Here is a 12,538-nt window from a genome sequence, read left to right on the forward strand (position 1 = left end):
AGGGAGCTGCCCTTTTATGCCTCGTCCCCAACGAGGGGTGGGGTTGTGTGCGCCCCCAGATATCCCACAGAGCACACACAGCACCGCCCCCCCGTTGGTGGCGCCAAGGGGCTTAACTGGCTGGGGTGCCTGGGATCCCAGCGCGTGGCGCCAAGGGGCTTAAGCGTCTGGGTTGCAGCCCTTCCCCTCTTATGTCACTACACATATTAAGGGTTAGAATCCAGAAGCATGTTTTTGGCAAGCCTGACACTGCGGATGAGACCCAAGAAGGTAGAAACTAATCCGGAGATTCCTTGCTTGTTTCTACAAATCCCGCTTGGTATTTTCACTCTAAAAAGCCAACAGGCAGATAGAGTATTAAATGTTTTTTTTGCGTAGAGACAAAACAGTTATGATTTAATATTTTTATGTGTGCTCATTATGAAGATAATTAGCAGCATACGCCACTACCCTATCTCTCCGTGTCCCTCCAATATATTTACCCACAAGCCACCGCTGCTCCCGACTTCTTTTTGATTTGCGAGTAAGTCACTCCCGACGGTCCTCTCTGTTCCAAGCGCACTTTATGACTGGCCCGGTCTCCCCCCGTTAGCAAATCCCTTCATCAATTAACGTCTTCATGTTGAATCCGCTGATCATTGCTGGCAGAGATTGATAGCGGCCTCAACGCGTAATCACCCATCCAGAAGAAGAATTATGTTCATATTTATGGCTTAATGAAGACCGCAGCTTTGTTTACTCCTGCGACCACGGTGGTATAGTAATCGTAGTGATTTTTGTTTCCCTCCTATTATACAGCTGTCTTATATTTTATCTTAATGCGAAACGTAGGGAATACAGACGGTGCATTGCATTTTATTTACGGATCTTTAATTACTGTCTCACACTACTGGGGGCGTAACTTTAATGGGGAACAATGATTCACCCCGTAGCGTTGCAAATTGAATGGAGTGTTGCGATTCGAGATCACGGATAGAAGTTATCTGTCCCTTTTGTATTTTCAGCGCAGTGGTGAATCGTAGCGTCTCTAGTCGCTGCAAAGAGCAGCATAGCCCCGCACGGACAACATATTGTCATCACCGGCATCACATTGGCATCATTGTCAGCATCGTCATCATTCTCACCAGCCGTGGTCAGTCTGCTGCTGGATGAAGGTCACTCCAAGGTGTCATTTCCCACAGTCCTGCGATGCAACGATAAATTGTAACGCCAGCACACGGAGCTGATTGCGATGCTCGCAGTCAATTTGTGGGAAGGTGTGTAACGCATGATTTACGAGGCTCAAGAATCGATGGTAATCGACGAGTCAGCGAGTCCCCCCACTGCACTCGGTGTGACACGCTATTCGTTGGGCTCGAGAATCGATGGTAATCGATTAATCTACGACGGTGACCGCATTCAACCGACGCAAGCCGCCGCTGTGAAATGAACGTGCGCAATTCAGCGGCTAGAAGTGTTTTGTTCTGGTTTCGCTACGTTGCGGGCTCGTAACAACAACAACAACAAAATATGGATGCTCCGGCTCATTAGGAGGCTCGCCCTGGTTTGTGTACATTTTCTCCAATCGCTGTTTATTAAAGGTGGCATCGCGGCGTCAGTGGGGGGAGAGGGGTGGTGAGGCGGGGGCGGTGTGGCCATTAATTGGGAGTGTGACGGGCAAGCGAGCGGAATTCAGACGGGAGGAGGAGGAGGGGGTGGAAATGTTGTCCCGACCGACTTGGCACACGGTGACCTCCGATGCAACACAATGGACTCCGAGGCACACGGGGAGTGTTTTTTTTACATTAAATTTTTTGCCGAGCGGCGCGTGGTCTCTGAGTCATCGTTGCAAGCGCGCCCGACCGATCGACGGATGGCGGTTACCGCTCCCAACCCCACACCAGGGCTCAACGATTTCGGGAAAATAGCCATACTCTTTTTGGTTCTTTCGGTAAAGTCACGTAGGTAGAAAAAAAAATGACGACGTTTCGATCGCAACACTAGCGGTCGTCTTCAGGCGGAAATAATTATCCAGCAGTGGAACTGCTGAACCAGCGGGAGAGCTGTTACAACAAGAGGTTATATATGTGGCGTTGGGCAAGCAGGCGGGGTCTGAGCTGGAAAGGAATTCCATCCCCGGACGCAAGCACGTCAGTTGTGTTAATGGGGGAGATTAGGGAGAGAGATTAGCATGAAAGAATGAGCTTCCGTCGCTGCATAAGAGTATCGTCCCCGCATATGCGCACAACAGCAGTGTTAATGAGAGATTATATCTAATTGCGATTTTTCTGACATTGCGATTTGATTTGCGATAAAAAAAAATGTAAGTCAGGCTTCAATTCAATATTCACTGTGTAATAGATTTAAAACATGTGATGGAGCATTATTACCACATGATACCATCAAAATATGAACTCTATATATTCTAATGCAAGGATGAGAACTTACAAAATATTAATTGCTTCCAACATGTATTTATTTAAAAAAAATGGAAATAGAACAATAAAACATAGAACAATTGTTAAGTTAAAAGTTATAATAAAAAATAAAAACAATTCCAATAAAATAATAGGACTTTTGAAGTCACAAACAATCGCAGCCTTTGCGATTTGCTCATCGCATTGTTTCAAATTTCGATTTGAAATCGATTAATCGTTCAGCCCTACCCCACACCACCCCTCGGCCTTACCGGGTGGCAGCATGGGGGGGGGGGGCGGAGGGGAATGGGACCCCAGCTTGCTCCCAGATTTGCAACGGGGGCAGACCATCGCGTTCGCCATGGGTCTTGTCTGTACGGAGCTCCCCATCGTAAGTCGGAGTGTCATCCCGCCGCCGCCGCCAAGTGACGGGGCCAATAACGAGCAGTTTAATCGCGACGGTTGGAAATCGCCGGTCGGAAATTACTTGCCGAGGTCCTCAAAACTACTTGTTTCATTTACGTCGTGGTTTTAGATATCTGTGCAAGTGTCTTTTGACGTTTATATTTTTTGTACGTGTGGGAGAAAACTGCTAGGGATCCTGGAGAAAATCCATTCACAAGATGGGTTACGACATGAAAAGCAGTGGGTTATATGTTTAAATTGGCACTGAAAGTGTGTTCTGAATGCTCATGTATGGCTTTGTAACGACTGCTGCAAACACGGTTTCAAGGGCAGGCAGTGTATACATCGTACAGTAAATCGGTCTATAGATTCAAATATTCTTTATCTCAAAAGACTCAAATGAGTTAAATATATTTATTTCAGGAAGGTTATGCCTCTTGTCATTTAGCCAGTTTGTTTTGCATTAGCGAGTAATTGAGGGTTATATACAACCCATTGTGGTCTCATTTAGATACATTGATAATTGACTTTTAATAGCTTTCATTGTATCAGTTTCCCGTAAATAAGATCACAATTGTAACAATTCACTTCCTTCGTCCACTTAATCCACCGACTGTCAAGTGCAAGCGTTCTTTCTGGACAGTGAGCTCTCTGTGGGTTAGTGCATTTGTCAGGATACTCGGTTATGAAAGCCTGGAGAAAATCCCCCACACGTTCGGAAGAAGTATCAGTCCACATTTCTCAAGGGCCTGCTTACCTTCACTGCCCCCTGCAGGCCATGCGCGTTATTGCTCACATTTATTTTGGGATATGACCGTGGCCTAATAGGTCGGCACACCGAACTTGCAATCCAGAGGTCGCCGGATCGATGGTTTCAATGCCCCGGTTTCAGTAGGCCAGTGCCTGTGCAGGTAGCTTATACGGTCTAGCGGTTCGCAGCCTGTGCTACGAACCCGGCGACCAGAGTTCAATTCTATCTCACGGCCACCAACACCAGTGACGATTTATCGGAACCGGTCCCTGGGCCTCGCCTAGGTCGACTCAACCTGAAATGAGCACTTTGTGCGGTGTGCGAACAGCGCCACTAGGGAGACTAAAGGCCAGTCAACCCCCTGGTATGCCGTGCCGGCCTGCATAGGTGCTACTCGATTACAGCAATAGCTCCCAAGAAGCAGTCTGTTTTTTTTCAGTTTCATGTATTAGGTGTAGCTCTGTGAGCCGTGCGGCTCTTGACTCGGGTGCAACCGCAACAAACAAAAACATGAACAAAGAAGGCGACACGATCTTCGTCTTGTGCCCGTGTGACGTCCCAACAGGTGTGCGGTGTCGGGACATCGCCACTAGGGAGACAAAAGTCGTGGTGTTGCTCACCCCCACTCCCTGGTGATGCTGTCAGGGGCCTTCATAGGGTGCTACTCGCTTAACAGCACTTTCCCCCAAAGGTCTGTTAAGGCTACACGCGGATGATCTTTGTCTTATGCCCCTGTGACGTCCCAAACAGGTGTGCGACAAGGAGTGGCATCACTACGTCATCACGGTGGACACGCCCACCGTCACGCTGTACGTCGACGGGGTTTCCTACCAGCCCTACCTCGTCACCGACGATTGGCCAATCCGGCCGGGAAAGAGCCAATCGCAGCTCGCCATCGGGGCCTGCTGGCATGGTCAGTGTGCTTCTGGTGCTGTTTTGTTTGCTGTGGCCTCTAGCTGCTGTTGTTTGTAAATAAATAAGAATTATTATCATTGTTGTGAACAATAACTTCAAATTGAATCGAGCCGCAGGGTATTCGTTCAACTCTTTGGGGAGAGAGAGCGAGAAATTCTGAGAGGTGCAAGCAACTACAAACAAGCGGAAAAGGCAGCCAGGTGGCAAGCCGGTGCTAACACTTGCCCAAGCTTTGTTATCCCCAATATATTAAGACGTTTACAGCCAATTAATGAGCATGAAATGTATAGCACGTGACCCGTGAACAGATGTAGATAACTTGACCGTGAAATACACTCAAATCTCTTCTTTGGGGTAAACTAACTGTGTGTTGATGCTGTTGCTGCATTGTGGTTATTGGTGCACAAGCACAAATAGCGAAAAAAATCAATTGGGTAAAGTCGGCACTAATGAAACACGACATATTTTTTGATCACCTTGCACTATAAAAGCGCGAATACTAATGTCTAATTTCAAACAAATGAAGGAGCTCAATTGGCAGGTGTGTACATGCACACGTCATTAACACTAAGGCATGCAACGGTGGAGGTGTTAATACGTGTGTATTCTTACGCTCGCATTTTATATGCACTGAATTATACGTGTGAGAGAACCTATTATTTCCAAATAATACAAAAGCTATGCTAATGTTTCAAACACACTGTGAACAAAACTGAAAGGGAATAACACACTACTGGGACTCAATAAAAGCAGGGTGGTAAACAATGGACGGAGCTAGTCATTGTTTAATCAAACTGTGATAATGAATCACGAGAATGCTGTGGTTTTGGAGCGCGAGTATTATTACTTCCACCATCTCAACACTTTGCAAAAACATATACTGGGATACTAACGTTTTTGGGCAATGGTCCTTATTCAAAACAGAGAGCGGGCAAAGATTGAATTCTCGTTATAAACCCACTCTGACATTGCCTAAAACCAAACTGTCTCTCATAGAGCAGTGTTAATGACGTGTGACTTGTGCATGATTTATATATTCTTCAAGGGTGTGTTTTTAGTTTCTAATGGTTCGGCTGTCACTAATCCCTCGGAGGTAAGATCACGGTGACAACTGATGGCAGTAATAATATTTGATTTGTTTAAAGAGCGACCGTGGTGCTGGCAGGTGGGATAAATTTCACAGAAGTAAAAAAATTCATCCTTCGGGTGGGGAATTGCCCCTCTGGTTTCGACGATTGCCAGGCAGTGAATGCGAAATGCTGGGAAATTTCCACGACCCCGTCGGACGGGCACAGCCAATCCGGCTGTGGTCGTTTGAGCATCCTGGCACCTGAGCATTGCCCGTCAATAACAAGGGTTGAGCACAGAGCGGTCACCCTCTACCGTCGCATACACACGATGTGGAAGGGTGGGGGCAGAGGCGATGCCACACGAAGTGAAACGTCGGACATCGTGCCCAACAGCACGTCCAAGAGCTACACAGAGAGCACCCTGTGCACTACCGCGGTGGTGAGGATGTCAACTACTTGGCCTGGTACACAGGGGGGGTCGTGGGTTCGATCCCGACCCTGACGCCTGGATATTTGGAGTTTGCGTGTCTTAACGTGGTCACGTGGATTTTTCTTCGGCTCCTCCGGTTTTTCCCTCCACATTTTAGAATCAACATGCGGTTCGAGTATTTGGCTGCTATACATGTCCACATTGTGATCAGCTACTTCGTTGAGCTGTCATTTGTGGCCAGGTCGCTTCTGAAAAAGAGCGATTCATAGCTCAGGTGGGCCTTACCTGGTAAAATAAAATTTAAAAGTTTTGTTTCAGTTTACCAGCTCAAGTGGCTGACCACTGCGTGCTGGGGAAGTGTCAGGAGCAAGGGTGAGGAGGGGAGGAGGGGCAGTGGGGGTTTCGGGGCTAGGGGTGGGCGAGAGTGGAATTTAGCATGCTGTCTTCTCTGGAGTGAAATTGCCTTCCGTCATCATTCGCACACACCAATGTATAAGTAATAGTACAAGATATTCTGCTGTAACAATATAATATATTAATGCCTCTTGACAAAATAACAAATGATCTCTCACTTCGGGCACATTCCCTTCATGGGGAGTGATGATGCGAAAGCGATTGAGCAAACGTTGAAACCGTTAATTTATTTTACTTGGGGTTATTCGCTCGCGTTTACAAGGATGCTGCTGTTCCATAATGCTTAGGCGCACTGGACTTGCAATCCAGAGGTGGCCGAATCGATTAATTGGCTCGCCACGACAGTTCAAAATATTTTTCAAGTTTCTTAAATGCCCTCTCGACCTTTTGTCCATCCTGCAGTAGAAATGGGTTCACCATACTTAAGTCGATGGGCAGTTTGCGTGTGGAGGGGTAAAGTGTGGGTATAACCCAACTTTTTTTTCCCCAAGATATCTGGCCAGCGTTAACGCGTAGGCCAAACTACCGCCGAGAGGTGCTTTTGCCAGCGGTGTCATGAGCAACGCAGCTGCAGGGCTGCGACTTTAACCTGTACGTTTTTGGAACAAAGGAGAAATCTGAATTATGCGTTTGCCGTTAAATTTAGTTGCCGCATTAATCTGCGCTCTCGGTTGTAGTAAATCTGCAGGGATGTCGTGCTGTAAAAGAGTTAATTTGATACAGGGCCTCATTAGCGCGTTTGTGCCTGGGTTTTATGACAGCACTTGTGTGTGGATTAATGAGCAGATTTGGACTCAGCGTTTTTTTTTTTCTCCTGCAATGAAACCAAACCGATAAATAGAGCACATTTTGCACAATTCTTGTTTGCTCATCTAACAAGTGTTGCTTGTGCGACATTTGAAAAGAAATACATATACAAAGGGTATTTAAATAGTTGGGAGAATGCAATCGTTAAAAGTGCATTGCAAACTTGCCGGCTTTGCATTAACCCTCAGTGCCCTCAATTATAACTCTCTCCAAAATGAGAAGATAGTGAAAAACTTAAGAGGCTTCATAATGAGCTTAACTTGAGGACGAAGCAAGAGATTGTTGAATATGGTTTCAAACAATCCTTGACACAACATCGTTGCATATGTACACATGCATTATAGAGTAATTCGTTAAGTGTAATCAGTGCAGTCGCAAAGCACAAAGACCAATGGAATGTTTTTTGATGTGAACACATTCACAGTGTCAAGTAATTCCCACAAGAAACATCGGAATAGGCCTGGCTGTTCATCATGGCAATTGCTGCTTGCGTCGTTAACAATAACGACACGGGCATTAAAGTAGTTAACCTTCTCCATCTCATATGCCACCACAGCGTGTCTACCAATAAAAGCTTCAAAGGGCATGCGATCGAATTATTAAGTGGTAATTAAATTCAAGAAAGGATCCTTATTATTAAAATATATTATCTGCCACTTAAGTTAATTGATGTATCGTGGAGCAACGCTTGGTGAGGTGATTGGTGGCTGGAACAAGGACAACCTGTTCAGTAGCCACTCATTTCCCAGTGTTTCTGGCGTCATCTGGTCCAACACCAATGGAGAACTAGGCTCTAAGAAAAGCTGTCTTGGGTGTGGACCAATCAACTTCAAGGACAGTGCATATCATTATCAGAGTTGTTTCTCTTTGTTTGCATTTTGACTGCTTGTGTCGTGGCTATTGCAAACATGATCCTTTGTATAAAGGTGTCAGTTTTTCGATTTAAAGCTTTCGTGACTGCAGGAATTCATCTTCTTGGTTCTTTCGGTAAAGTCACGTAGAATGGAAATAACAAAATACTTATTTTATTATTTTTTATTTGTATTACTTTATTATTTACATTCTACGTGACTTTACCGAAAGAACCAAGAAGGTGTCAGTTTTTGTACCAGATAAAAGGGTAAAAACCTATTACGACATTGGCCTACTTTAGGCTCATCCGGCTTTCGCCATCAACAGATTATTTACCCAGGGCCTCACTGCCCTGGTTGTGAGGGCCACTGGCCTCTCTGAGAGGTTAAACCTTCAACCTCAAGGCACCAGGGTGGGTCCTGCAACCCCAAACTCAACCAGAGCCCTATTTTAGCTGTCCACTTTCAGAAAGAACGACTCGTGGTGTTGTCCTGCTCCCGTGATATAGGACTGCGTTGGGAATTTGAGAGGCTAGAGTCGCGCAGACGTAACTCGCACGCATCCCCGAAATCTTGCAGTTGCATCCCAAGGACAAGCGGGCAAAAGCATCTGACCCTGACATTCTTTTCGAGGTGGGGAGGCGGCGGCAGGGGAGGGTTTGGAATGTGGTCACAGCCACGCGTTCATTGCATGCAATGGCTGTGTCGTACTGGAAGTATTCTCGCAGGGTCCTTTATTTACATGTTTCAATTGCTAGCCCCGCGACGGCAAGATTTCTATACGGCCCCGTGTCCTGCTGTTTGACCGAGTACGCGCACTTGGCTTGGTGAAGTTAGGACACGAGTCTCGTGGAAAACGCGTGGCTCGGAGGATTGCGCCAATTTGCTCGTTGATGCTGCATTTGGCGGGAGGAGAGAAAAAAACTGTTGAAATAATAATTTTCACTCCACTTTATGTACGCAGTTACTGATGTTTTCATGGCATACAGTATTCTTGTGTGCATGTGCATTGCATGGACGTCATTCCTGTACCCGTGCCAAGCTTGCGGTGTTATCTGCAGTTACTTAATTTTGTAGGCTGCATGAGGCATCTTTGTCTCTGTGGTTACGTGTGAGAAGTTGCGACAAAAGTTGTTTGTGCACTGCGCAATACAAACCTGGCAACTTGAGTTCGATTCCTAGATGAAGACTTCCACAAGCCGTGCGGGTCACGGAAGTTATTTGACCATACTTCACCACACTGGTAAGCGTGGGTTGGTGAATTCTGAGAGCATAAACATGGGAACATGGTACAGTACAATAATAGATATTGCCTCACTAACTTACCAACAAAAATATTCCTGAGTCTCAAGATACTTTTTCAAGAGCATCCAAATTAGGATATTTGGGCAATTTTCCCATACCTCCAATTAGCGCGGTTGGCTACGTAAGATGCGAAAGAAGTTCAACAAACATACGTAGATTTCGATTTAAAGCTTTCGTGACTGCAGGGATTCATCTTCTTGGTTCTTTCGGTAAAGTCACGTAGAAGGGAAATAATAAAGTAATAAGAATAAAACATAAAATAATATAATATTTATTACTTTATTATTTCCCTTCTACGTGACTTTACCGAAAGAACCAAGAAGATACACAGATTGTCAAGAGCTGTCGCGGTGTATTGGCTAGAACTCTGGATTTGCATTCTTAAGGTCACCACGTCGACCTGCCAGTGTGGAAGTTGAAATGATGGATAAGTTACTTAAATCCCCTCGCCTCCGTTCACCCAGCAGGATCGACGGGTAGACCACAGTTAATCGGTGGGTCGCGCGTGGTAGTGTGAAGTGTGGGTACTCGCACCACGGCAAGGATGTCTCACCAGCATGGAAGAGTAGGCCACATTCTCTCTACTGTGGCTCTTTAGGGTTTCCTGCTTGTGGAGGCCTTTCTGGCAGCAGTGACGTGAGCAGACAGTTGCAAGGCTGCAAGTTCCACCTTTTTTTTCCAAAATATTCATGTTTACCTCTTGGTGAATGCTTTTAGAGGGCAGCCACACCCCTCTGCTGAGCTCTGTAGGTTTTAGGCCAAAATTCCACCAATGTAGTGACATGTGTGTATATGTGCATGCGTGTGTGTGTACGTATACACACGCATGCACATAGCGGTCAGCGCACTGTGCTACAAACACGTCAACCCGAGTTTGATTCGCGCTCGTAACTATGACTGGTGACGATTACCTGAACCAGTTCTGGGCACTCCCCTTGCTCAACTCGCCCTCAAATTAGTACCTAATGCGGTGTGTAAACATGGCCACTGTGGGCACAAAGGCGGCCGGGCGTGGTGTTGGCCACTCGCCCCCTTCGTGTGTCGTGGCGGCCTTAATAGCCGCTACTCGCTAACAGCACTTGCCCCAACGGTCTGTGAAGGCTATACGGGGGATCTTTGGCTTTGCACAAACATGGGACCCTTCGTGTGACCTTCACCGCCTCAATGCTGCATTCGTATTGAGTGGGAAAGATTGAACATGTTTTTTTCGTGGTACATCATTCTCTGCCTCTGATGGCTTTGTGCTCACCCCCCCCCCCTACTACTGCCCCCCCCCCCCACTCGACGACGACTCATCAAACATTCTGAATCACTGCAGCCAATAGATTTATTGGATGGAGAGGTTATTGTTCATTGTGTTACGCCGTGAACCAAATTGTACTTGGGCTTTTCTTTCGTTGACTTCTCGACTTCCCTCCTCCTCCCTCGCTCTCCTGATGTGAGGGTAAAGCGCAGCGTTGTTGATATTTTGAAGGGTTTTGCAAAGTGGAATGGGCGGCCTGCGGCAGGTTAACAAAGCGACCTCGTGCCGGGCGTGATGTGCCTGAAGTGATGCGAGCACCTCGCAATCGGCGGCAGTGGTGTGTTTTGCTTTAAGAATCGAGAGAGAAGGATTATGAAACTGATCCAAAGTTTTCTGGGTGCACATTTCAGTCTGCTTGTTTAAAAAAAAAAGTGTGTCTTGATATGCATTTTCACATTTCATACGTTTTGTTAGACACTAACAAGTATAACCCATATAAACAAAGTTTTTCACTATAAATCCTTTATATGCGTGGCGGCTAGAGTCCTCTCGTCCTCTGGCTTGAGATGGCTGCCACCTATGGGTCAGATGATTGCATGGCAGCATTAAGCAATTGGTAATTAAATATAATATTTTTGTCCTAAAAAGTGTAAAATTTTTGAAACAAAATTTCACGAACATTAATTGTCACGCACAACGACTCTGTGTGGAAAATGTCAGCTCGATTGGATCACGGGAAGTGGGTTAAAAAACGACCGAAAGATTTGCACGGTCGTAAGCAAGCAAGCGAACTTAATATGAAGGATTTAAAAAAACAGTTCTCCAGAAATTTATTTTTCATCTAGGATGATGATTTAAAGGTGCAGAGCTGCCAGTGGCTTCCTAATAACGGAAGGAAGAGCGTTCCGGACGGCCACGGAAGCGCATCTTGAAAGCTCTCGACGCGGTTGACCGCCTTTGTTGGATGGCCAGCCAAAAAAGTTGCCGCTGTGAGGACGCGACCAGCGTTTGTGCTGTGATGGTTTGCGCTCTTAAGATTGCTAAAGCTTCGCTTGGAAGGGCCCCTGAGACTTAACCGTCCGGACCAAAGCTTACGAATGCTAAGAAGAGCGGAAGAAACGATCCGAGAGAGCAAAAGCGCGGGGGGAGGGGGGTTGGGAGGGGAGACGTCCCTCCTCGTGTTTGATTTCAGTGCGCGTCAACTGGTGCCTCATTAAGACTCCGCAATCCCACCCGTGGCCCATTGTGAGTGGGCACAAATGTTCAGATTAATTTAACAAATTCAGTTTCCCAGACTCCACTTTGTGGGGCTTGGGCTCTGCGCCGTGGATTGGATGCGATCAGGCGGGGACATCGTGTCAATTGAGGTAGCCAGACCCCTAAGCCTTGCACGGGGAATTCCACGAATTTATTTTGACGATTGCAGAAGTGTTTTCTTGGAAATGGCAATGCCGCTTACAAATCCCTGCCGTGTAATTGATGTATTGTTATTAGAGCCTCGTATAAAGGCTAACTGGTCTTTCACGTCGCTGTTGGTTTTCCTACAGTACTTGAGATTTAAAAAAATAGTTTTTGTTACAATTATTTTCACAAGTTTTAACGCTAAAAACCCCGCAGCCTAAACACACTCGCAACGCCTTTAATTCATTATTTACATTTTAACGCGTTATCGCATGCCGATTGTGTGAGGAAACCGGAGCACCCGGAGAAAACGCACACGTACGAGAGGGACAGCGCTCTCGCCCGCACAGGTGCAATCCACGTTTGCTGTACCGCGGTCCCCTTGCAGGCCAAGCCAGTGGTGGTATGTGGCTTCTCCTCGACGCCCACAGGAAGGACGTTTCACAACATTTGCGTGATGATTACGCCAGCCCTCGCTTGCCTCCACAGTGCCAGATTAGAGGCGACGTGCGGCGTAGCCACAGCCGGGCCGATGACATTAGCTAAACAT

At 46.5% G+C, this 12,538-nt stretch overlaps 1 protein-coding gene across 1 annotated transcript in view; it reads left to right on the top strand.

The window, feature by feature from the left end:
• Positions 1–12,538, top strand: part of LOC144942738 (calsyntenin-1-like) — a 149,577-nt gene that overhangs the window by 108,626 nt on the left and 28,413 nt on the right. The window contains exon 9 of the mRNA XM_078869611.1: positions 4,303–4,465. Coding sequence (XP_078725737.1) covers positions 4,303–4,465 — 163 coding nt within the window. The remainder of the gene's footprint in view (positions 1–4,302; positions 4,466–12,538) is intronic.

This window comes from Lampetra fluviatilis, chromosome 28 (genome assembly GCF_964198595.1).
Source record: "Lampetra fluviatilis chromosome 28, kcLamFluv1.1, whole genome shotgun sequence".
NCBI classification, from domain to species: domain Eukaryota; kingdom Metazoa; phylum Chordata; class Hyperoartia; order Petromyzontiformes; family Petromyzontidae; genus Lampetra; species Lampetra fluviatilis.